The sequence below is a fragment of the Megalops cyprinoides genome, chromosome 15 (genome assembly GCF_013368585.1).
Source record: "Megalops cyprinoides isolate fMegCyp1 chromosome 15, fMegCyp1.pri, whole genome shotgun sequence".
NCBI lineage: Eukaryota > Metazoa > Chordata > Actinopteri > Elopiformes > Megalopidae > Megalops > Megalops cyprinoides.
This window is the reverse complement of record NC_050597.1, coordinates 27312893-27337091: the sequence shown is the minus strand read 5'-3', so window position 1 is coordinate 27337091 and position 24199 is coordinate 27312893. Positions and strand designations below refer to the sequence as shown.

At 41.5% G+C, this 24199-nt stretch overlaps 4 protein-coding genes and 1 pseudogene across 5 annotated transcripts; all 5 read right to left on the bottom strand.

The window, feature by feature from the left end:
* Nucleotides 1–136: 136 nt before the first annotated feature.
* LOC118789737 (dual specificity phosphatase DUPD1-like) lies at nt 137–2294 on the bottom strand. The gene is made up of 3 exons (XM_036546323.1): nt 1940–2294; nt 1268–1491; nt 137–784 (listed from the first exon to the last, which is right to left on the bottom strand). Exons 1-3 carry the CDS (start codon nt 2128–2130, stop codon nt 537–539), a joined length of 663 nt encoding a protein of 220 aa, XP_036402216.1. The 5' UTR covers nt 2131–2294; the 3' UTR covers nt 137–536.
* A 3009-nt stretch (nt 2295–5303) lies between these two features.
* Nucleotides 5304–7001, bottom strand: LOC118790389 (dual specificity protein phosphatase 13-like). Its single transcript, XM_036547294.1, has 3 exons — nt 6872–7001; nt 6135–6436; nt 5304–5524 (listed from the first exon to the last, which is right to left on the bottom strand). Exons 1-3 carry the CDS (start codon nt 6985–6987, stop codon nt 5304–5306), a joined length of 639 nt encoding a protein of 212 aa, XP_036403187.1. The 5' UTR covers nt 6988–7001.
* A 2365-nt stretch (nt 7002–9366) lies between these two features.
* On the bottom strand, nt 9367–13296 carry LOC118790010 (dual specificity protein phosphatase 13-like). 2 transcript variants are annotated; one of them, XM_036546794.1, is made up of 5 exons: nt 13037–13296; nt 12165–12247; nt 11561–11701; nt 10890–11107; nt 9367–10446 (listed from the first exon to the last, which is right to left on the bottom strand). In XM_036546794.1, the coding sequence occupies exons 3-5, from the start codon at nt 11698–11700 to the stop codon at nt 10226–10228; spliced, it is 579 nt and encodes a 192-aa protein (XP_036402687.1). In that variant the 5' UTR covers nt 11701; nt 12165–12247; nt 13037–13296; the 3' UTR covers nt 9367–10225. The 2 variants fall into 2 exon arrangements, with proteins under 2 accessions (XP_036402687.1, XP_036402689.1); XM_036546796.1 differs by lacking the exon at nt 12165–12247.
* A 27-nt stretch (nt 13297–13323) lies between these two features.
* LOC118790388 lies at nt 13324–17700 on the bottom strand (annotated as a pseudogene).
* Nucleotides 17701–20691: 2991 nt separating this feature from the next.
* zgc:153981 (dual specificity protein phosphatase family protein) lies at nt 20692–23271 on the bottom strand. The gene is made up of 3 exons (XM_036546668.1): nt 22993–23271; nt 22380–22597; nt 20692–21195 (listed from the first exon to the last, which is right to left on the bottom strand). Exons 1-3 carry the CDS (start codon nt 23118–23120, stop codon nt 20984–20986), a joined length of 558 nt encoding a protein of 185 aa, XP_036402561.1. The 5' UTR covers nt 23121–23271; the 3' UTR covers nt 20692–20983.
* Nucleotides 23272–24199: the final 928 nt, after the last annotated feature.

The window sequence follows — 24199 nt, the reverse complement described above, 5'->3', positions numbered from 1 at the left end:
CTGGAGTTTATGTAGTTTGTGCTGAATGAGACTGGAGAGGAAAACCAAAGGTCATCCCACGGAGAACCGATTTCAAAGCATTAGCATGCATAAGATGGAAGGATTGCTGAGTCTGCTCCAAATAGCCCAGTGTGGTTAGAAAGAAATAATTCTGCCTGAGATGAGGAAGAAACGAACCCTGTCAACTTCTGAACCTCCTCCACATTTATGTACAAGTGTGCTTGTCGTGCTTGTGTGCAGATGTGTAAATATGTGTGAGTTTGCATTTTTTGTGTGAGAGAATGCGTGTTCTGTGTGTGTGAGTACATATGTGTCTGTTTGCCAAACTGCAAAAATTAAGTCTGTACTTCAAAATTCTGATGAAGATGAAGTTGCTAAATCAGCTGAAGATAGTAGTGTTAACAGAATATTTTATTTTTTTAAAAAATCAGTATTTAAGCGTCCTTATTAATAAACAGCATATCTTGCCCTGGAAAATTTTTAATAATGTTACATTCCCTAGAAATCATTTGGTCTCATTGTTATTATTATTGTTGTTATATTTCACTGCTTTCTTTCTCTGCGTTACCGCTGTCTCCGTTTCTTAAGCGGTGTTTCTGCACTTGGAGTTCAATGTCCAGTTGTCGCAGCTGTTTTAAGAAGCCCCGGTTTGGTAGGATGCACCTCCGCTCCTTCACATGCTCTATGGCCTCCACCACTGTCATCTTCTTGTAAATCATGAGGTAGGCCAGAAAGAGCGTGGCTGAACGACTCCGCCCCATGACACAGTGCACCAGCAGCTTATCTGAAAGCAAAAGGAAGAACCGTTCAAATCCAGAACCTGTTAGCAAGTATATGGGGTGAAAATAATGGTGTCTTATAGGTTTGCAATGAAGTCATACTGTAAGTTTGGTGTTTTGATGTCATGTTGTACAGGAGATAGAAGGTAGTTATAAAAAGCGCTTGCTTCATCACATTCAAAAATAAATGGTGACGCGAGTTTTAACAGGCAGAACTCGGCACAACAATTTAAAGCTATTCTTAAGGGAGATGAAGCCTAGCACTAGTTTAAAAGAACCCCCTGAAATTAAGCTCTGTACTATATTTTCCTTTACTGTGAAGTGTTGTACCAAATTTGGCTCATTGGAACTTATTCTTGAGTCTGTCCATAACAGCATGAATGAAGAACTCCATCGACAGCTTAATTGAAACATCTAAATCTAAACGCCTGTCACATGCCACTAATGAAAAGTAACGTGACATTTATGTTTGACCCCCCCTAACTTACTGTTTGGGTTACTGAGGGCGTGGTCAATGAATTTAGCTGCAGGATAGAAGAACTCGCTGAGGTTGAAAGTGGGGACGTCCTCTGCTTCGACTCCATAGTAATCTATGTTCATGCCACTGTAGTAATCAGGGCCTGTGGCCACGTTGTTCCACTTCCCTTCAGCAGCGTTCAGGATGTGCGTCATACCCATTTTCTCCAGATTGTGGCGCTCCAGAGCGGTCTTCCTGTGCAAGGGACAATATATGAGTGGTTAACAACGGGTCTGGTCTCTTAACTACTGTGTTCAAAGGCCTCCTAGAGCTGCTCGCTGAATAATAACAGTGGTTTACCTCATAACTGCAAATCAACATGGACATCCAGTCAGAGCTTGAGAAGAATTTCAGTTTTTTCTTATAAGATAGAGCAATTTGAAAATGATTCCAGGGAAATTGTTTAGTTTGATCCACTGAATCATGTACATGTTAAATTAAGATCATGTTGCTACAACTACAAAAAAGGCTATGCTAGACTCCAGTCATTAAAATGACCTTGATGCAATGTTATTTTGCCCCCACAGTGATCCTTTTTTGAAGTTGTCCTCAGCATATTATCAATGTTCAAAGCATACAACACATACAATAGAAAGAAGGTTTGTCCCCTTTGTGCCATTTCTAGCATCCTTCCCCAACTCACTCATCTCCGATGAAGACGTTGGGCCACACCTCATTGACATGCGTGTAGGCGGCGCCAGAACCGCGCCAGAAGATCTTCTCGAGCTCAAAGACTCCTGGCGTCACATAGTCGCTGTCTGGGTCCACCTTCACTGCCGCATAAGCGTTGGTCTTCTTCTGAGTCTTCATGGTCTTCGCAGCAGACGAAGTCATTCTGTCCCTGAGGGATGATGCTCTTCATACACGCTCCCTAGGGTTTTGCTGAGATATTCCCTGCGCTCAAGAAAGTAGTGGTCTTATTTCAGGATTTTCTCAAAAGGAGACCATATGTGATTAATTTCTGTGTTTTGTTTTTATGTCCATGTTTTTTTCTTTAAACAAATGATCTGGAAACAAAATACAGAGTTTGAGAAGAAGAAACAGTTCAGATTTTTTTTCTGTGTGAAAACATATATAATCAGAGATAATCTTATAATAAGCTATATTTTATTGTTAGACATCTTTGTGAATGGCGTGTGATTTTTTAGGATTCGTTAAAAGATGGCATTGTCAAGAAAGAACACCACCCTTATGAATATATGACAATGAAATGCTTCCCTAAACTATATTATTTGTACTATATTATAACAAGTTTATACCTGTTAACCTATTTGTTTAGTATTAAACTATTTAGATCAGTGTTTAGTACAGAGTAATACATTGTAACTGGCCCTGCTGCTCATTTAATTACCACAATGTTACTGTACCTAAACATTATCTTGAATAGAAATCAAACATGCTTCCTTTTTGTATGGATATGAGAACAAAGCCAGGTTTTTCACATCAGTGTCAAAAACTGGCAACAAGCAAACACTGCCAACTTTGAAAGAAGGACAGCTGGAGCTTGTTTTTTAATATGCTACGAATCCCCCTCGGTTTTCTGAGATCTTCCAGCTGGGCATATTCTAAGAATCAACAGTTCGGGGCATTCAGCTGCCAGTGCCTCGCCTAGCGTTTCCCCTGATTTCTGTGTGCCCCTGCGTTTAAATTTAAAACATGGAATCGACAGTCTCTATTTCTGCGTCATAAATCTAACGTAAAAAGACACGGAAAGCGGAGAGTTGCTTACCTCCTATAGCGGGCCGTCCGGAGTGGACAGAGGGCTGGGCAGCGCGACCGGTCAGCCCGTGACAGGCACAGAATGCAAATGGTATTTATAGGGCATCGAACTGCGAGTCCTGACCCCGGCGGTGTGTGGCCGAGCCCGAGGGGAGAGACTTCCGCTGCCGGCCCTGATGACTATTCATAAACACACTGCTCGAAACCCTAAACTACCGCTGGCATTCGGCCCGCGTCTGCCGCACAGAGCATGCGTTTGGTGCATCACTCCCCAGGAGACGGGATCGCCCTGCTCCAAGACACGGGGCCTAATTAAAAGCCTGATGTAGTTTCCTCTCAGTGTGCTCACCAAGCAGTCAAACAGCAGCTCTGAAAAACACTTGTTCAACTTCGTCTTCATCACCTGTCTGATCTCTTTTGATCAGTGTGAGATTAGAAGATTCAATCTTAGCTCATTTATTACATGATATGGAGACCACTATTCAATCTAATTGTAGTGTTCTTTGTCCTTACCATTGAGCAATGGCTTCAGGAAAGTTTTCATTTAAACCCTAGTTACTTAGATATGTAGCTGCATGAATTAATGAAAAATGTATGTATTTAAAAGGTAACACTAGTAGAATTTTTCCCGCAGAATTAAGGGAAAGCATTTTATGGTTAGATTGATTCTCAGCCTTTTCATCTGAAGGTTTTGGTTGATCACTGCAAAGCAACAGCAGTCTTGTAGCCCTAAGAGCTCTAAACTGGGCAGTCCCACTCCCTCAGTGACAGGTGGCTTTGGTGGTCTGGAATTAACTGCTGGTGACCCCAAGGTCAGCAAATGGCAAAAGGGGGTAACAAACCGTGTTACATACCACTGACCCCTTGCTGTGAGCTGCAGAGTGTATGTAACCCTCAGACATGGCTCCGGCCCATCTCAGGGTTAGCTTAAGTATTTTCAATATCAACAGGAAAGATGTTGTACTCCTATTTTGACCTCATGTGCTAAATTTCTCTGATACACCTGGCAATACAGATAGGACTGGCCTCCTCCTCTGAGCTATACCACGTTGCAGACTGGAGTGGGGGACCTTAAAAGGTCACTGTCAGTGTGTGTGCCCCCCGCCCAAGGGGAGATGGTTTCTCCTGAGCAAATTTGCAACCAGTCAGCTATCCCTGCCTCAGAGTGCCTGGATGTGAGTTCTTCTTCAGGAACTAATGCACAGTTGCAAAGGGCATCCTATTTGAATCGGGAATGTCTGCTGTGCGTGCCTCGAAATCCAATTCAGACCCTGTTTTCTCCCTCCGGGCCTGAAGAGGATCCAGCAGTGTACTTACAGGGAGCCCCAGAACTGTGAATGCATAATAGCAGTGGTTTGGTGTCGGATGTGTGAAAGGAGTGTGTGTATGGTATTATCATGTGTCGGAGATTCGGCCGTCATCATCTTCCCCTTTCCGTCAGATCAGCAGGCTCCTCCGCTGCTCACCACAATGGGAAAATCAATCCACCTGTGATATTTAATTCCCTCTGTTGTAATGTCAGCGCTTTTATCAGCATGCCCTTGATTTTGCACTACTTATGAGATGGCTTTATCAGTGTCTTCAGCTCTCTTCAAAGAACGACCAAATTAATGTGATCCGAAATTAAAGTTTTTATTCGCAGGCTCCGAACAGCAGTGGTTTGAACTGACGAAAACTGCTGTAAAAATCTCAATTTTAGAAGAGGCCCTACAAGGTCTTTCTTGTTCTTATTAGTTTAAAAGAAATAAAATACTAACCTGCCATAGCTCCTTGATACATTATTTTCGCATTTTGAACAATGTCTGCTAGGTTGGCTTTTATGAAGACCTCAGATGTCTTCTTTTCTGTTATCTATGAAACAAATGTTAGTAATAAAGTTTAAACTGGGTAGTGAAGTGCAACGGATCTGAGGCATATTAGCTGTGCTGCTGTAGCCACTTTAGATTGATTGTCAGCAATTCAATAGCACTGTGACATTGAGGTTTTAATCAGAAGGTTACCGTTTTAAATGCTGGGTAGCGGTACTTTTATTGTACAAGGAACCTGAAGTACTTTGGTGCATATCCAGCTGTATAAATGGGTGATGCTTATCTTGTTCGTCATGTGGCAAGTTGCCCTGGATAGGATGTGTGCAAAGTAAATAAAGAAATCAACTGAAAATAAAATACTGCAATGCAGGATATTATTTCCTGGATATGAGTAATTTGTTACCTAAGAAGTAGTCTGTGGCAGGAATGCAAAGGAAGTCAATCTAAACTGTTTTGGAAGGTTTTGGAAGGTTCAGTCTTTTATGAATCGTATGAGACCTGTTTTATGCTCCTCTCCTGAGCTAAGGTTGAGTCCAGGTGTCGGAGCTGGTTGAGGAACCCTTCGTTGGGGCAGACGTGCCTGTGTTTTCGGACGGCGTTGATGGCTTCCACCAGAGTGAGGTCCTCACAGATCATCAGGAAGGCCAACACCAGGGTCGCTGAGCGACTGACTCCCATCGCACAGTGGACAAGCACCTTCCCTGCAAGAAAAGCAGGGATTTGCTAGGGCAATGCTAGGGCCTTAGACTGAGCCGTGGGGTACACCACAAGGTGTGTATAATACGTACTGTACAGCACATCTCAAATCAGACCCAGCCAAGCTGAGATACATGGTATCATCTCGGACGACATTTGTTCAAACACCCTTTCTTTATGTGGTATTACCTACAGTATGTAGAAGGAGAAAATAATGAGAGTGAAAGAAGGAAAACTCCAGATGGCATCATAAAAAAAAAAAATTCTGAAAGGAATTGCTTCACACAAGCTATAGCTAGGTATGCACACCTGCACCTCTGTTATTAAGCTCTCACTGCAGTTGAGAATGGAGAATTGCCAGGTATGTGCCTCTGTTCCCATTACATAACATTCTCCATCAGTGATATAAAGGTCTTAATGTAATGTTTGTTAAAGTGTACTTATGGCTGTTCTTGGAAGAAGAAAAAAACCTAACACATATCAAGTACATGGGCCTTGCAGTGCTGCTTTTGACATGTTCAGTGTGTCATTTTTTCATAAACAACTCTAGATTTATTATTAATGTTGACAATTTTTTCATTACTGTTTATTTCTGCATGTCATATTGAATGTCACATTTCATGAGCTCTGTAAATAAAAAAGTGTTGCTCTTGAACACTTCAGGTGCCCTCCTGCCCCTCGATGCCCGCTCACACTTGCCTTTTTGGGACAGTGCCTCTCGAATGAACTCCGCAGTTGGGTGGAAGAAAGGGCTGAGGTCGAAAGCTGGATGGTCAGCGGCCTCCACCCCGTGGTACTCTACGGTCATACCGTCGTAGAACCGTGCCCCGGTGTTGATTCTCCGAGGCCCGTCAGCAGCGTTCACAATGTGGGTGATCCCCAAGCCAGACAGCATGGCCTTGTCACGTGCGGTCGCCCTGAAACATTGAATAAACATAATTGTGCTTTTTTATTTTTATGGTATACTGCAGGGATGAGTAACCTGTAGCCCCTAAGGCTCAAACATGTATGATACCACAGCACAGACATACTTGAGGGCGCTCTTGAGCAAGGAGTGTTCAAATGATCCCCGAGGGCCAAGTGTATATTAAAACATCTGGCACAGGCAAATGAATGTGAGTACTAAAAAACTAAACATACTGAAATATTTTACAACTGCTAGTATAATAAATATTTTTATAATTGTCCTTTGGTGATGACACTGGCTAAATCTCACTTCTACTCCTGGTCAGGTTGCCCATGCCTGAGCTCGTGCATGGGTGCACACTGCTAACATTAATTTTCTTAAAGATTATGCAAAAGAGGACATTTGCTGCAAGCTGTGAATGTTAATTAAAAGCACTTCCATTTACCTCTCACAGTCATTACAGCTGAAGTGGTGCTTGGTAATGCTTCTCGCTCCACCGTCATTAACAGTCATATCAGACCTAAAATTGAACGATTTCTTCGTTCTCCTATGGTCAGTCATTTCACTAAGTATCTCCCAGTCCCATTCAAAAGGTTTTGGTTATCCTGTACTCACTCTCCCTCTCACCCACAGACAAGCACGTTTCCTCCACTCCACAAAGCTGACACAGCACAGCTCTTTATTGTGGAGTGAGGAAGCCAAAATGCTGGGTGAGTCTGTATGTTTCTACTCTTCAGAACAGAGGTGTTTTGATGTGCAGTTTTCTCATTTTCTTTTGACTTTCCTGGGACTTGTACCCACTCTGCTCAGTATTGCTGTTAGACTCAGCATCCAGAAGATGCAAACTTCAGCATTCCTGTCAGCCATTTTCTTTCTATGTGGCTTTCCTTGAAGGCAGCGGGACTTCAGATGGACTTCAGGTGATCTGGGGACACAGGCGTCCCACCAGACATCTGTGCACCTTGCTGTCTCTAGGACAGTAATAGTCCTCTGAGACAGGATTATTTTCACTGAGGTGTTGTTGCTCAACCCTTGCTCAGAGCGAGGCTTCATGGACCCCAAAAATGGGTGGGGCATGTTTTATCAACGAGTTACTGATTTGAATGAATCCTGCGGCTTTGCTACGGATATCAAAGTCTTTTGATTGGTTCATACAAGTCGGTGATTGACAGCATGTGATATGGTAGCTCCAGCTGCTGTGAGGTTCATGAAGCCTTGGTTTTCCTGTGACTGTTTGCTACAAGGTGGCGTACACACTCGTCACCGATGTATATGTCAGGCCAGACTTGGTTGACGGGTCCAGCAGGTTGTCTGTTGGTCCACAGGAGGTGCCGTAGGGCAGAAATCGATGGAGTCTCATAAACTCTCTTGCTTGCAGAGTCTTCTTGTGTCTCTTCCTGAGCCCCTCTGTAAAAGATGGTTTACTTTCAGGCTGTTATACTCCCAGCAATAACCTTGAATATATTTCCTGGCATGTCACAGGCCTTCAGTCCGGCAAAGCCCTCTCAGTACAGACCTAAGGACTCTTCAGATTCCACTCTCTCTCTGCCTGGATGTGTGCGTGTGTGTGTGTGTGTGTGTGTGTGTGTGTGTGTGTGTGTGTGTGTGTGTGTGTGTGTGTGTCTGTCAGTCTGTGTGTGACTTTATTGATATGATAACTACAACACAAATGAAAGATTCAGTGCATTGCAGCTTAACACTAATGCTAGAACTATGGCAACAATATACTGACCAATGGGAGACACTGGTTTTTTAGTAAGATTTTGAAGGTTAGAGCATAGATCTGAGCTAATGCTGGAAAATGATTCATTTGTACCATCAGGTCAGACCTCCATGCGAAAACAGTCCAGGAAATTCTTTCAGTATCTTCTTTTTATTTACTCGTATTATTTTATTTATACCTATTTATTCAGTACAAGGATTGTATTATTCAATGGACAGATCAAATTTGTTACTTATCAAAGACATGCAGTGGATCACAGGCTGAAGAAAAGTATTGAACGCATGCTCAGTGTCTACCTATTGAGAACAACTGAATTGTTAACAATCATAGTCTTTCCTGTCCAGATACATGCCCCTGTAGACACAGCAAGCATCCAAGGCCAACCTGCTACAGCCTTTTCAGTGACTAAGAGACACTCCAAGATGCAATGCAATGTTATTACACAGACTCCATTACATTCTCTATCATTCACAAGAAATGTGTAACAATATATTATAAATGTTCACATTGTATTAATAGGATCTCTGAGGCACTGTTTCAGGACTATGTTCAGTAGCTGTTAAAAAAATCAAATTATCTTGTCAGTAATGCATGTTGTATAAAGGATGGCTATAGATTATTATAGATCATGATTATTAACACACCTATTGACAGTATTTATTTAACTGGATCATATTCTTTCCCTTATGAATTGTGCCAAGCTAAACACTGAACAAACTCCCCAGATAACATGCTAATGGTGTTCACAATTCAATAAAATGACAGTTATGATATATATTTACACCCAAGGGCCACTACATTAACAAGAACACTTTCCTGCACCTGCAGAATGCTTTCATAAAGGTTGGACAGGCCCTTTTTAAACAAGGGATAGTCAACTAATTTTCCTTATATTTTTTCCATGTAGAATGCTACTGTATTTAACATAATGAATGATAGTTTTGCTGTTTAGATTTAGGCTGAAAGTAACTTCAGTGAACAATAATCTGTTTTTAATTCATTCTGAATTAAAAATCTGAACTGATGCATGTTATTCAGTGTTTTGGTTAAAAAAGCTCACTTGTCAAAAAGTGTATTTAGTTAAGTAGTTCACATTTAGAAAATGGTAGTTATAGTAACTGTAGTTTTACATTGTAGTTATCCATAATAGTTTAGGTGTTCTGTATAACTGACTATTTTGCTTGTATTCACAGATTCAAAAATTCTAGCAATGCCAAAAGGATGTAAAACCAGTTTAATGTTATTGCTGCAGAGATGGTAGAAAGTTAATGGATACAAGATAATACCTGAGTACACTGCAACACATTAGATACTTTATGGATGCATTACGAAGAATGTAGTTGCCGTGAGACCTACAACCATACATTTTTCCTTCGGTGAACCTTCATAGTATAAAGAACAAGCCACAACACACAGATTTCAACAGTCTAAGAACTTCACTGGCACAATAACTACGACTGGCTCATGTTCAATGCATCTATCCTGCAGAAAAACTTTAAAACTGGGGTTTCTCGCCTTTGTAGCTGATATCTTCTGAAAATAGGCTTTGAATTCCATCTCTGGTATCATATGTGCTAGTTTTGGGGGAGAGAGTTGACAGGATGTCATCTGCTAATGAAGGGGTAAAAAAGATGAACAAGTACAGTCTATGGGTGGTGTCAATTGCTGGAGGGCTGTGCTATGCATGTGCTAGGGTTTGGTTTCTTACCATGACTCTTAATTATTTAGTTAGATATCCTTTATTTAGGGATTTCCATTGCAAACATTTTACCAAATGATACAGTAGTCGTAACTTTTGCGTAACTTTTGTAAATGTATAGGAGCTTGTGGCCAAATAACTAAGACCAATTAAAAACTAAAAACTATTTGATGTAAAGGCATGCATACACAAAGACATAAGTCAGATAATTAACAGAACCATTTAAGACAAGCGAATTTATTATCCTAACAAACTAATGCAAATGCCATCTTCCAAGAGACGAGTTTGAGACACCCCTGGCCTATGTGTCTTTACTGGTATATTATTTGTATTTGTATGTGTGTATGTACGTTGCTTTATGTGGTTACCAATCCCATTTACACTTTGTATGTGTCTCCCTTTTTCTTCCTCTCCCAGGCTAAGTTCTTGTCGAGGCGCCGGAGCTGGCTCAGGAAGCCCGCGTTCGGGCAGATGTCCCTGTGCTGCCGGACAGCGTTGATGGCATCCACCAGTGTCATGTTCTCATGGATCATGAGGAAGGCCAACACCAGGGTTGGAGCGCGACTGACCCCCATCGCACAGTGGACGAACACCCTACCTGCGAGAGAGAGCACCATGCAGTGAGTCAAATAGCAGAACATCGTCATTAATCCACCAAACAACGGAAAGTGGGGTTTGATGCAAGCATCTAATTGCTCAGTAAATACTTATTAAACTTGAAGATCTTTTCTACCCCACTCTATCTTAATAAAATTCCTCTAAAATATAGTGACATAACCATCCACCCCTTCAAAACATGAGACATTGTATATAATCAAAAAGACAAAGTCTGATTCTTCACAATATACTTTGTGACTGCTGAAATATTGGTGATTTTTTAAAATATTTTGGAATGCAAAAATACTACCATCAACATACACCTCTAAATACTAGTTGATTGATTGTAAAGCTTGCTTCAGTGTTATGTTGAACCACTACAAAATAGCACTGCACTCCAGGTGAACCCGTTAACCCTTCGATCACCCTTGCGGTGTCACTCGCCTTGCCTTGAAAGCGCGGCTCGTATGAACTTTGCGGTCGGGTAGAAGAAGGGGCTGAGGTCGAAATCCTCGGCGTCATCCGCCTCCACCCCGTAGTAGTCTATAGTCATGTTGCTGTAGAAGCGCGCGCCGGTGTTGATGTGATGAGGACCATGGGCTGCGTTCACTATGTGGGTGATCCTCATGTTAGACAGAGTTGACTTGTCCCGTGCCGTGGCCCTGGAACATTGCACGGAAAAATGTGGTTTTGGTACTTTCTGAAGCACCTCCCGTCTTAAACCGTAGTCCATGCACACTCGGGAAACACAGCAAATGAACTCATTTTACTGTGAAGTTATAACTTACTCATTTGCTGTTGATATATACCTACTGTATACTCTTACTTCAAGCTATGAATTTTTTTGTACCGCTACTCAGGAACAATAGTGAAAGAAGCGAGTTTTGGCATAATGATTTTTGCTTCTGCTTAGAGTCCTGCCATTTTCTTGATGTGTCCTTTTTGTCTTGGCAATGGGACTTCATAGGAAACCCAGGCCATCTGGCTATTTTTGCACGTGTTCCACCAGACACCTGTGTAGCCAGCTGTGTTCGTGAGGGTAATGGTCCTTAGTGGCTATGTAGTTTGCATACAAATTTGGTATTGTTGTTCAGCCCTAGTTGCAAGGTACCTACGCGTTGCCTATGTAGATGCCGGGCCAGACTTGATTAACGGGTCCAGTTGGGTAAATGTTTTTCAGTAAGAGGTGCTGTAGGTCAGAAACTGAAGGCGTCTCATACTCCTCCTTGCGCGTGAATGAGTTATCAAGAGCCATTCTGTAAAAGAGATGAAACCCACTGACTAGACTGATAACACCAGCAGCCGTATGGAAACATATGCAAATATGTAAACCTGCCGTCACTCAAAACGTGGCGCATTGTAGAACCAAAAACAAAGATATGCTATTTAATGACGAGATGTTCAGCCCTGATTTACTGAAGCATGATCTTGACAGGACATGGCTAAATATAGAACATTCATAACCACCTCATCAACATACACAGTGCAGAAGCCTCCTTGACGCAGATGTACAGATGATGAAGGAATCCAGAGCTGAATATCTAGTCATGAACTGAATATCTGTGCCAAGTACTTCCTCATCTATTACCACAATCCCACTCCCTTTGTATGGATGTGTAAGATAAAAAGTAACTAGCGCTACATTCAATAGGCTAAGCATCACCAAACATTTTGCTTAAGGGCTAATGGACAATGAAGTCCAGAGCTCGTTAAACATACCCCACAACCCAAGACCCCGGACTTCATATCCCAGCAGCTCCTCTGTGAATGGCAGGATGCCTCAGCATGTGTGCTTCTGTAAACTGGATATGTAAGCAAGCCAATATTAACTGTCTGTTCTTGGTTGTTTTGAAATATGAAACCATTTTGCCCCCACAGAAATTCTACGAGACAAGGACACAACCATCTGAACCCATCAGTAAGAAAGCTGGGTTCCTGTCTCTCTTGGCTTGTGTTAAAAGGGTTTGACCTCTGGAAAGAATTTCACAAAGGGATATTATCTCATAGTTTTCCCACCTCCTCTTGTTGACAGATATTAAACTTCTTCCCAAGTATCTGCAGTACTGTGCTACTGGTAAGAACAGAGCAGATAGGTCACATTCAACCTGATTTTAAAGAGGTGAGGCCAAAAGTGGGTAACTTCACTGATGGCGTTCATCCGGTCAGTAAACAACACGGAACTTTAATTTCAGATTACTCATTTTATGCATGTCTATTTTCAAACGACTCTGACAAGCAAAATCTAGAGGTTTTCCCTGTCCAACTATTTTTCAATTTTAGAATTGTTCAGATAATAAAGAAATAGCTCAAAGTATCTCTAATATTGATTCAAACTCACAGTTAAATAACTGTTTAATAAGTTAATAAAACTGTTTCTAAAAACATTCATAACTATAATTGTGTTTCTTAATTGCATTAATAACTACGACTGAGTTTCATTACAGTTATGAACTCCGTGTTGCCTAATGCTTTTAGAAAAAATATTTTGTGGACTGTGACAGAACTTAGAAAAGTTGGCGTCTCAGTGCATTGTGGGAAAGCGTAGTGATAAAATCGACACGCCTGTTTCCCTAACAGCTCTGCGAACTTACTTTTTGCTGCCAGAGACCCGTTTTTCTTCTCCCAGTCTTCTTCTGCGTCCTCCGATGGGGGGATAGACGTCAACAGCTCTCCCCCAGCCAGCCTCGGGAGGCTGTTTCCCTTTTTAATTCGGAGGTAATTATAAACCTTCCAGCGACACACATCTCCGGAACTGCACTGGCAGCAGAAACAGCCGGCCTGACTTGGGAGTGCGTTTCAACTGCTGACAATGTGAGGAGCAGTTGTTCGGGGGAGCAGGTGTTGGGACGCACTCCGCAGTCTCCAGATGTGCCTCTCGCTAGGATCTGCGGAGGATAATTGAAAGTAGTTCCTTCCAGACCGTTTTAATGGATGCCAGAGCAGGGGTGTGAGTCGCCTGACAGAAATTAATTAGGGCTTTATGAAGGCAATAAAAGGAAATAAACCGCCAGCGCGTAAATAGGCCGTGCACCTGTTCCACCATCAAAATACCTTTGAAAACAGCATAGTTTCAAGAAGAGTTGCCCTGAAGACCATTTAGACTGTATTTGGGTTGCCATATATTGCCTTTTTGAGCTAAAGGAGAACCCTTTAGATCATGATGATTATGATTGTGATGACGATCATTGTTATTGTTGTAATAATAATAATAATAATAATAATAATAATAATAATAACCGTATATATTTGCCATACGTTTGGTGTACATGTTGGTAATGACATTGAAGAGTTATGATCATCTGATATCAGTGAATTATAGAAATAGTACACATTGAAATGTCCAGGCAGGGCCCCCAGCCATGGGACAAGGCTAAATCATATGCTCAGCTAATATCCATCATATTCAATTCTGACGGGCTTAGAGGCAATGCACAGATTACACAATATGAGTCAATCAGTGGGGAATCCAGTGAGTTTTTTTTTAACACTCTAAAAAACAATTGCACATTCTTTATTCAACTCAGCTATTAGAAGATTGCTCCTACCAGATGAAATCACTTTAAAAGCAGACCAATGTGAATCTTTGGCAAGTTTAGTGCTCAAGGGGCGATCGATTTATTCAGAGGGAAGAGAATTCACGAGGAGCTGATGCCTCCAATACCTGAAATATGAGAGTTGCCAGGTTGTAAAAACTCTAATTCCTCCAGCATTCAGGCACCATATTGATTTATCAGCATCCCATGTCTGCCAGGGGGATAATGAGAAAGCAAAGCAGCCTCTAATTGAAAGTACTCCTACAAGAGATTTATATCCCCAGGGCTGCCTGCTGGGGCTTTTCTTCAGCTGATACGATAAGGGAGTCCCAGCAAATCCTAGCCAAACAATCAAGCTCTCAAAACATATATATAAGGGTGCAAGTCTGGTCTCCAGTGTCACGATTTAAGAAAATCGAACACAGAGTGCGTCCTTTCTGTTTTTTTTTTTTTTTCTTAAACCTTTTCCTTTCTCCGCCATGCCTCTGCAGGTCGAGCCAGCGGAGCTGCACCAGGCAGATGCTCCGGCGCTTTCCGACGGCCCCGACAGCCTCCGCCAGCGTCACGTCCTCGCAGGTCATGAGGTAGGCCAGCACCAGCGTGACCAACCGGCTGCGGCCCAATGGCGCAGCGGATGAGTACTTTGCCTGCCGGCAGAACGGGGTAGATTCGCTTTATCATCTTTGCTCTCTTGTTCAGCGTTAATGGCAGGGACTGATCAACTGATTCAGGGAATCAGATATAATTGGTTAAATGTAATGCTAATGATGAAAGTACTGGGCAACAGCATGAGGAAGGGGTTAGGGAATTCTGTTTCTACCCTTGGGTGAGGTGCCAAACTGCAACAGTAAATATCCACTTGGGTAAATTAATTCTTTATATAGGAAATGTAAGTTATGCTGCTATCTGGCTATTTCTCCCTGGAAAAGAAATCCAAACGAGCAATGTAACTTTTGGCACACATCTCTTCACTTGCCAAAGTCTTAAAGCGGGTGCAACGTCAAAATGAACCCTCCTCTGCAACCAGTACAATTCACTTGCATACTCTACCCATATCTTTAAAGGGTACTGCACCTTTAAAGACCTCTTAATTTCCAACACAGACAAAAAATATCTTTGATATTCAGAAGAAAAACCATTGTATAGCATTGGAATGAGTTGAAAATTTAGCTTGTACCAGTGCATTTAACACACTAAATGCACTGGTACTAAAGATAGTGACGAGCACTGGTCTGACTCTCCTGATAAATGTGAATGAAGTCTGGATTAGGGAATTCACATTCTTGTAAAGCAGTGACCATAATAGCTGTGGAGTTGATTGTTGGACACAAGAGGAAAGTGGTTCTGCTCCAAGGCAGTTGTTTTATGATAGTAGTGGTGCCCTCTACTGTGGAAACGGAGGACAAGCAGCCAACATGTGAATTGCATTCTTGCGTTGCCTTTCCAGTGCAATTAATTCAGTTTCAAACCAAAACCGTTTGTATAAACTAACTTGTCAGCTCTGACATTTTGGGACCCGGAAACATCTTTCCCAGCGCTCAGCAGTGATGGATGTTCTGTCTTTGGTTGCTGAGTTCTTAATTCTGTGCTCAGCCTCAGAAGTTCAAAGACAGAATTCTGAAAGTGAGAGCCATATATAGCCAGCCCTTCAAACACTTCCTGCCCACTTGTGTGACACCTCGCTCACTGCATTGAAAAGCACTCTTCAGTCTAGTCTTGTGTTTAATTCATGGCTGTAAATGTACAAAAGGGAAGTGATTTCAGCAATCCCAGTCTGCTATCATACTGAGGGATTAGTGGGCTCAGGGAAGACAATAATAAAATGCATTAGGATGCATATTTCTGCCAGAGATTATGTACTTGAAGCTCAGTAACTTGCACCCTACTGGAATGACTATCTGAATGAGACTAATTTTATTATTAACGTGCTTTATACCAGCTCAGCTGTATATGATAGAATTTTTTTTTGAAAAATTTTCATGAAACAAGTCCAGTGTAGGACACGTGGATTAGAGTATTTATAAAAATTCCCCTGCAAATGTCACAAGTCATATCTCTGTTTGAGGGCTATTTTTTTCTTGTGAGGTTTATGGGCGGAGAGAGGAACAGAATTGGCCTACTCTCAGTCTTCTGCCTTAACCTGAAATCTGCACCATTCTAATCAGTCTACCTTCCTACATAAATGTAAGGTAGGTTTTTCTTGCTGCTGAAGTGATATGAAAGCTGGCACTGTGATTCTCAATGAGCAAAAAATAATTTGTGAACATACCTGAAATGTTTTGGGAAGCTGGACAGTTAATGCATTACAGCAAAATGAAGAACCTGCCAGAACACTGTAGTTTAACTGCTCTTGACCCCAGGGTCATTATTATATGATCTTCTGAGGCTGCCCAGTGGTGATATGCCCCAGTTCCTTCTTCTTCACCCCTCCTCTGAAGCTGTGCTTTCAGGGAGTCAAAGGAGTCAATAGTACACACCACTATGTGGTTCTGTTGCTGTGTAGCCATACGTATATTTCTAAATTATTTTGTTACCAGATAATTACATGACAGTGGAAGAATAACTCTTGTCTTTCCCGAGCTTCTTAATTAAGTGGTATTGATTGTAAATTTATGGAGTTGCCCATAAAAAATAGATTCAATGTATTAAATTTAATTACATCTTTAAACAGGATAATGCTGAAACTGCACCAGTGGGATATCAGTGTATGCCAGGTTGATTGATCTGACAATGAAATCAATAGAGCTACTTCAATATATGTAGGTGTGTAGGACCTCATAAAGACTGATGTATGAAAGTAGGACAAAAACTGCACAGCCTATAAAAAGCAAAATTAGGGAGATACTTGAAGACAGCAGGCCACTTACAAAACAGAAATATATGGAAGCTAATTATCTTTCTGAACTGAAGAAAAACTCATTTACTGGAATTAATTAACCATTATATCTATACATATGTATTCTCAACAGTTCTACTCTTCCACAGAAGTGAAAATGATTCTTAAGGATGTATGAAAATATCATGGAAGATTGCTTTCATTACAGCATGAAAGACAATGCTTGACAACATAGCAGCAGCCAAAGCAGTGAACTACTAAGGTTGAAAGAATTGGTTTAATAAGGGTTAATAAATGTGGGCAGGACTGATTCACATACATTAAGAAAGGCAGCTATTCTTACCTCGGGGTGTGCTCAAGGCGTTCTGGATGAATTTGGCTGAGTCGTCGAAAAAGGGGCTCATGTCAAAATCAGGCATATCAAAAGCCTCCACTCCAAAGTAAGAGATATTGGTGTGTTGGTAAAAACTGGCTCCTGTACATACATATTCAACATCGGCAGCATTCAACACGTGGGTGATATTGAGTGACTGAAGTTTCTTCTTGGCCTGAGTTGCCCACCTGCATTATTATCATTCTTTGCTGTGGACGGTCACTACTTTGTTCAAGCTGTTGCAAAAAAGCAAAATCCAGTGCATTGCACATCCTGCACTTGTAAGACCTCAAGGCTCTTTGAACACAGCTTTGGTCTGTATTTTGGTCGCATCTTTGTGCAGTTCATCTACAGCTGACTACCATTTGGCGCCTGAATGAAACACAGAGTGTGCACTGGATTACATGTCTCCAATGTAGATCCTGGGCCAGACGTCATCAAGATGGTTGGTATTTCCACTTTGCGCCAATATCAGATTCTGCAGATCAGACACTGAGGGAGGCGCACATCCATTCTGTAAGCCATCTGGACTGTTTAAACTGCTACTACCCCTGAGCAACTCTGGATGGCTGAAGACCCAGTTTTCATCTGTTAAAGAAGGAGTATCGATTATTAACCGTGTTCTCCAGAATGTACCTTATGAGTGTCCCAGGAATTCTTGCTAATCCTCTCAGCTGACTTGAGTTTTAAAAAATATATGAAAATGTTTTTTTTTTTTTGCGATATCTAGCATGATAACTTGTGGGATGAAAACTGTAGTTGTCTTTTGAAATGATCCCTACTCATGACAGTGCCAGTATTGTATAATATGTACTGTATACTGTATACATGTAGTACATATTACACAATATGTACACAGTAATTGATATTGACAAAATTATCTTCTTAACATAACTGATAGCATGTTTCATTGTCTTTGTAAGGTAACTATAAAGGGTATGTATGGTAACATACATACATGTGAACAGTGAAACTTGCTGGTTTTTTGCAGGCTGGTTGCCTGTCGTTAGGCTCATGAACCATATACATGCACACAGGTTAATATAAAAAATAAGGCTGTATATGACATGGTGGCAATTTTTAATTTGGTGTGGCTTACAGAAGCATGCTGTAGCATCTGTTTGATATCTTTATTCATCCCTGTATCTGTCACAGTCCCTCTGGGGACAGAGGCGAGTTCCACATCGATGCACCCACACCCCTAGGGCGACATTTATCTCTGCCCACCGGTGCTCCCAACAGGAGTAGCTCCTTATCACATAACCATATCTCCCTCCCTATACCCTCTCAGGCAAGAGGGAATGTGTGAGTGTGTGTGTGTGTGTGTGTGTGTGTGTGTGTGTGTGTGTGTGTGTGTGTGTGTGTGTGTGTGTGTGTGGTAGTGTGTGGCTGTGTGTGCATCCGTGTGTGTGTGTGTGTGTGTGTGTGTGTGTGTATATGCTTTCCAGGTCAACGGGTGTGTGTGTATGTGTGTGTGTGTGTGTGTGTGTGTGTGGTAGTGTGTGGCTGTGTGTGCATCCGTGTGTGTGTTTGTGTGTGTGTGTGTGTGTGTGTGTGTGTGTATATGCTTTCCAGGTCAACGGGTGTGTGTGCGTGTGTGTGTGTGTGTATGTGTGTGTGTGTGTGTGTGTGTGTGTGTGCGTGTGTGCGTGTGCATGTGTGTGTGTGCCTGTGTCAGCATATGTTTGGCCTAGCTTGAAGGCCTCCCCTCATCACTGCTGGTATGTAGGCCACCAAGGTCCTGAAGGATGGGGATGAGGCCGGTCTCCTCGAAGCGTTTGCTGAGCTGTCACTCAGCTCCCGGCTCCCGCGGGCAGGCGTGGCTTCCCCACTGTGGCTGTGTGTGATTAACGCTGCCTTGTGAGGGTGTGCTGCCGGTGAAAGTCGAAGGTGAGTGAAAATGGCTTTGAGCTGACATCCCTCCCACCTCTCCTTGCTGCATGCAGTTTCCCTTGTGTGTGCCTTCTTCTACTGTAGGTACGAGTGTGTTCCCAATGATCAAGGAAGCAATGGCAGTAAAGGAGCAATGCCACTCACTCAAACTGAAGCCTTAGTCTGAAACTTTTGATTGTGTGTTACAGCTGCTAAACTGGTAAATTTCAAATGTGCATGCATGTCAGTGCTCACAGGTACCTTACTTTGCAAAGGTTATTGTCAAAATATGCAACTACTTTAAACACTCAGAACTCAAATACCAGTTAGAGGATGATGAGTTCATGACAAAGCTACGTTCTTAAATGATCTTGGTTTTTGTGATTTGTCTCAGGAGCAACAAAATACAGTAAGTCAAATAAGACAAATAAGATAAATAAGTCAGTCTTAATGTTTTGAATTAGATCTTTACCAGAAAGAAAAACTTTGAAGTAGCAGAAGATATGCATTTCCACAGATGTGTGAACATTGAATGACCATATTCAACAAATAACTCTCATTTGAGGTATTCTAACAACATTATCATGAAATGCACTCACTGACAAAACATTTTAAATGATTTGTTGCGCTTAATTTGTATCCGCAGCTATTTCTCAAATCAAGAAAATAAACTTTTGATGTTGTAGTAACCCTACCACAACCCCCTACCCAACCACACACACGCACATGCACACGCACACACACACACACACACACACACACATACACACACACAAACACACACACCTTGATTTGTTGCCGTTGAGGCCTCTCATTCAATACAGCACACACCCAGCTCGTCCGGAGAGCCTTGCGGTCCCCGTCAAGAGACCGTGGTGTAATCTGCCTGGCAGCCCTTCTATTTTAATATCTGAATCTCATTTCCAGCGTTGCTGGCATTCCATCAAGGTTACACTGAGCCATGAGCACTCAGAGAGGAAGGGCATGCCTCACTTTCAGACAGTGCGAGATTTATCTCACTGAATAAAATGATTCTTCCATGAAGCCTTTGATATTACTGATCCGTTTCCATAACTGCACCTGTCATCTGTACTCCAGGTTACCCAAACATCACTGTGTTTGTGTGTATCACTTTGTTAATTCATAGCTGATCTTAGCTATATAATCCCCATGTAAACAAAGATATTTCATTTGATCTTTATAAGTATGCCATCATAACATAACATTTACACATCTTTATTACCATTAATGCAGACACTTTAGAGTAAATGTATCTTTGAGTGGGAGTAGACTACAAGTTATTATCCGGTGAAAGTGTGATTAATAAATTTACATTGTATTAAGTTTTTTTTTATTTTGTAAACAGACACAGACAATCATGTACACATTTAAAATATGAAAATGCATTACAAATAGACAAACAATTCAGTAGGTGCAACTTAAGTCAATTATATGTGTGTAAATAACTATATCAATGCCTTTCAATTCCAAATACAAAAGTAATAATGTGTAATAAACAGAACGCATTAAAAATGTTTCCTAAAAACATCAACTGCTTTGCCAAGAAATTAGCAATGATAGTGAACAATTACAGTAATAATCATCAACAGATTTTTATACACCATGGCTGAGTACTCCACATGGTTAGAAGTCCAATTAGGCATTCTTGGCTTTCATGATAATACAAACACAGACAGAAAAACTTTCTTCTTTAAATTACTCACTTTGTGCAAAAAACAGGACCAGTGAGCACACCATTACCCCTTGGTGAATTTACCCCCTTGTAACTCAACTTGAAAAAATTCTACCCTATATTTTAGGATATATAAGCAATGTTTACAGGTCTTTGTGAGTTTGCGCATATGAATATGCATGTAACTTGGCTGCCTTTTGTGCTCAACAGTATTGGGTGCAAACTTTGGTGCTACAGAAGAGGACACAGCCTTCGCTTCCTTCTCAAACGGCCATCCAAGTCCAAGAGCAATGCAAGAAAATTCCTGTTGGGGTAAATGGCTCTTCTCTGGGTGACCTTCTGAATGGCACTGCGGAGGGTGAGGCGATGATGCAGCATGAGGTATGCCAGCGCCAGGGTGGAGGACCGACTCATTCCCATGATGCAGTGCACTAACACCTTACCTTTGGAGAAAAATAAAGTAAAACTGAGAAAATCGAAGGGAATATTAACATTAATAACTCAAGTGCCCTCCAACTCTTTCACAAAGAAGTGCACATAAAGGGTTCAATCTAACAACGTCTTTGACTTGGTTAAATGAATGCTAGTCTAATTACTGCTGTAGAAGAATAATCACAAACTCCCATCTAAAAAGCTGTGGAAACACAATTATTAGGTGAAACATTACAAATACTTTTACAGAATCTACAACAAATGTTGCTTGAGGCTTGAAAATAACAGTGAATAAGACTTTTAAAGTCTGTAAGGATAAAAGAAAATGAAAAAAAAAAAAAGTTGGGCACCATTAAATCACATTCCAAAGGTTTGAAAGCACTTTTTATGTGTGAGTGTCAGAACCTGATTAATGTCATGTCAATGTTTACATCTTGCACTTGCTCCATAAGGTTACTGACACTATCTTCCGATTACCTATAAGGCTGAGGCCAGGGGCGGAGCCAAAGGCTCATTGCAGAGGGGGCGATCGGACCTGTAGTGGGCCCTTATACAGCCTATTGTAGGCTGTATGGAGATGCCATACAGATCCAACGGGAAACTTACGGAGACAGAAGGGTGGAACGGAGAGAAATGCGGATTACAATGACAATACAACACCGCGGCTGTGTCAGCATTGACGGCGATGGGAAATAAAACAAGACAGCCGGCGATCGCCTAGTTCCTACTTTGGGACTCGGACAGGGCGTTTTTTTTGTTTGTACACTTACACAAGGATACTGGACAGCGAATAAAGTTTTCTGTAACTATTTTGTCTCTGCTCATTCAAAATAAATATCGCGGCGAGAAACTTAGCTAGGGGTCGGTCGAAATCATTACGCCCTCAGTCTGTTTATTTTTTCCGCAATCAAGACACACAAACAAACTTTATTCAAAATATTAATGCATGCAATTTTATTTGCATGCATTTTATGTTCAGTCAAGCAGATTGGGCCCAAAGTGGGCCCTTTTGTAACTGGAAGAACCGTGGGCCCGGGACAGCCGCAGTCTGCCCACCACCCCGCTCGCTCCGCTACAGGTTGAGGCCGTACTTTTAAGGTCAGTCCAGCATTTATTCTCTTTTTCTGTGTCTTTTAACGACATGGACGTACGTTCCTACCATGATGCGGTCAATGTGGAAATGCCAGGCACTTACTGTCTTTCTTCTTCAGTGCTTTATGGATGAAATCGGCCGCAGGCCTGAAGTAAACGCTCAGGTCAAACTGCGATGAGTCCTCTGCTGGAATACCGTAGTAAACAATAGTATTGCCATAGAAATTTTGGTCCCCAATGCTGCCTTGCTTGGAATGTGCAGCATTTAATATGTGAGTGATTCCTATTTTCTGCAATGCAGTCCTGTTCTGGGCTATTGCTCTAAGACAAAACAAAGAGATAAATAAAATAATGAATATTTGTTCGACTCAGAACTTAAATTACAAGAAAGTGTAACAGTATGTTAATGAATATCAGCAGTATGTGGCATTATTATCAGGAAAGTAACGCTATTTAGACAAATACACAACGAATGTAGATCCTCAGCAGTGTACAGCAAAACAAACTTTAGCGCATTATTTTCTGTATTTTACGCAGTTTTTAACTTAAATATTGACATGTTGGCATGTACGTTCCTCTTTGACTTGCCTAAATGATTAATAAATGCAGAAGGTTTTCATATGCTGATACAGGTGCTCCAGTCCCATAGTTTTATGATCTACTTATTGAAACCACACACACACACACACACACACACCTCACGATTTAGTACTTACACATTTCCAATATAAAGGTTGGGCCACACCTCGTCGATTGGAGTCAGGTCTAATTTGCAAGTATCCAAAATATTTTCCAGCTCTTTGATAGCGAGGCAGCCCTGTCGGTCGTCTTGCGCGGTTGTCATTTCGATTTTGGATCACGGCAGAATCAATGAGCAAGCGACGTCTCTCTCTTTTCTTCTCCGTCGCCTGCAATGATTCATCCGAACAGGTGTTTATTTAATGTCACTTGCCGGCTTCCCAATTTAGCACACAGGCCGGCGTGTACTCGGTCTCGCTGAGCAGGCTAATGGAAAAAAAAAAACTCTTCGGCTCGTTCCTGGTATTTCAGAAGCCGTGAATTCCACTGATGCCAGCTCAGGCGAAGACGTAGGAGGGAGTAAAAACACAACGTCCAATTGTGTTACAAACGAACACATTTTAAGCAGATGATAGTCTGCATATTTCCCCCTCTTGGAAATCTTCTTTAAGCAGTCACTGAGTTGTTGTGAACTGGGGCTCTGAAAGTAGACTAACTATACAAAAAAAGTAACCTAGCGCATTTGCAATACGTGACTAATTTGATGAAAATCAAATTAAAGATAAAGCATACTGCGATTTGCACTACTCCTCGGTGCAACGGGAAAAAGTACAGTAATCACAGATGAGATCATTTTACTGGACACAAAGGGAATTACAATAAGTTACATTATTCTGTCAATATTACACTACACATGTGGTCACGGATGAATTCATTGCTGTAAGAAGCGACATGTTAAGTACTATTTGCTGTGAGTGATTCTACACAAGCACAGACGCGGGCAAACACTAACAACAGCAGATCGCTATACATCGCTGAAACTACGATGTGCGTCATTACGCAAAAACGGAACCCATGGCCAGTTTATTAGTTTAATAAACGACACCTCCGAGTGCTGTCAAAATATTAATAGCTTTTAACTGGCAAACTTTGATCTTCTTCGGAGCATCACGTAACTCTCGATCGGACTGAAAACTGAAAATTGTCTAAACTGACAATTTTAAAACTGAAATTGTCTCAGTGCCAGTAATATATGCTAGGCCTACTAACAAACGACTATACAAACCATAACAATGCCACATGGCAAAAACTGTTAACATATGTTGAGTGTCCACGGTTCTAACCCAATTGGCATCATTAAACACAATTTACCAGTATATTTGCATATATTGTGTAAGCTACATT

Bases quoted from the DNA above. Each gene is read 5' to 3' on its own strand.
- LOC118790010 (XM_036546794.1), bottom strand. From the start codon at position 11,700: ATGGCTCTTGATAACTCATTCACGCGCAAGGAGGAGTATGAGACGCCT. The intron at 11,108-11,560 runs GTAGGTACCTTG...GCAATGTTCCAG, and splicing joins GGCATCTACATAGGCAACGC to GGCCACGGCACGGGACAAGT. The intron at 10,447-10,889 runs GCGAGTGACACC...TCTCTCTCGCAG, and splicing joins AGCCGCGCTTTCAAGGCAAG to GTAGGGTGTTCGTCCACTGT.
- zgc:153981 (XM_036546668.1), bottom strand. From the start codon at position 23,120: ATGACAACCGCGCAAGACGACCGACAGGGCTGCCTCGCTATCAAAGAG. The intron at 22,598-22,992 runs GTAAGTACTAAA...GTTTTGTCTTAG, and splicing joins AACCTTTATATTGGAAATGT to AGCAATAGCCCAGAACAGGA. The intron at 21,196-22,379 runs GTAAGTGCCTGG...TTTTCTCCAAAG, and splicing joins AGCACTGAAGAAGAAAGACA to GTAAGGTGTTAGTGCACTGC.
- LOC118790389 (XM_036547294.1), bottom strand. From the start codon at position 6,987: ATGACTGACCATAGGAGAACGAAGAAATCGTTCAATTTTAGGTCTGAT. The intron at 6,437-6,871 runs GTAAATGGAAGT...TCAATGTTTCAG, and splicing joins AGCTGTAATGACTGTGAGAG to GGCGACCGCACGTGACAAGG. The intron at 5,525-6,134 runs GTGACATTCAAT...CTTTTCTTGCAG, and splicing joins ATTTACAGAGCTCATGAAAT to GGAAGGTGCTTGTCCACTGT.
- LOC118789737 (XM_036546323.1), bottom strand. From the start codon at position 2,130: ATGACTTCGTCTGCTGCGAAGACCATGAAGACTCAGAAGAAGACCAAC. The intron at 1,492-1,939 runs GTGAGTTGGGGA...TCCCTTGCACAG, and splicing joins AACGTCTTCATCGGAGATGA to GAAGACCGCTCTGGAGCGCC. The intron at 785-1,267 runs GTAAGTTAGGGG...TTTTGCTTTCAG, and splicing joins CGCCCTCAGTAACCCAAACA to ATAAGCTGCTGGTGCACTGT.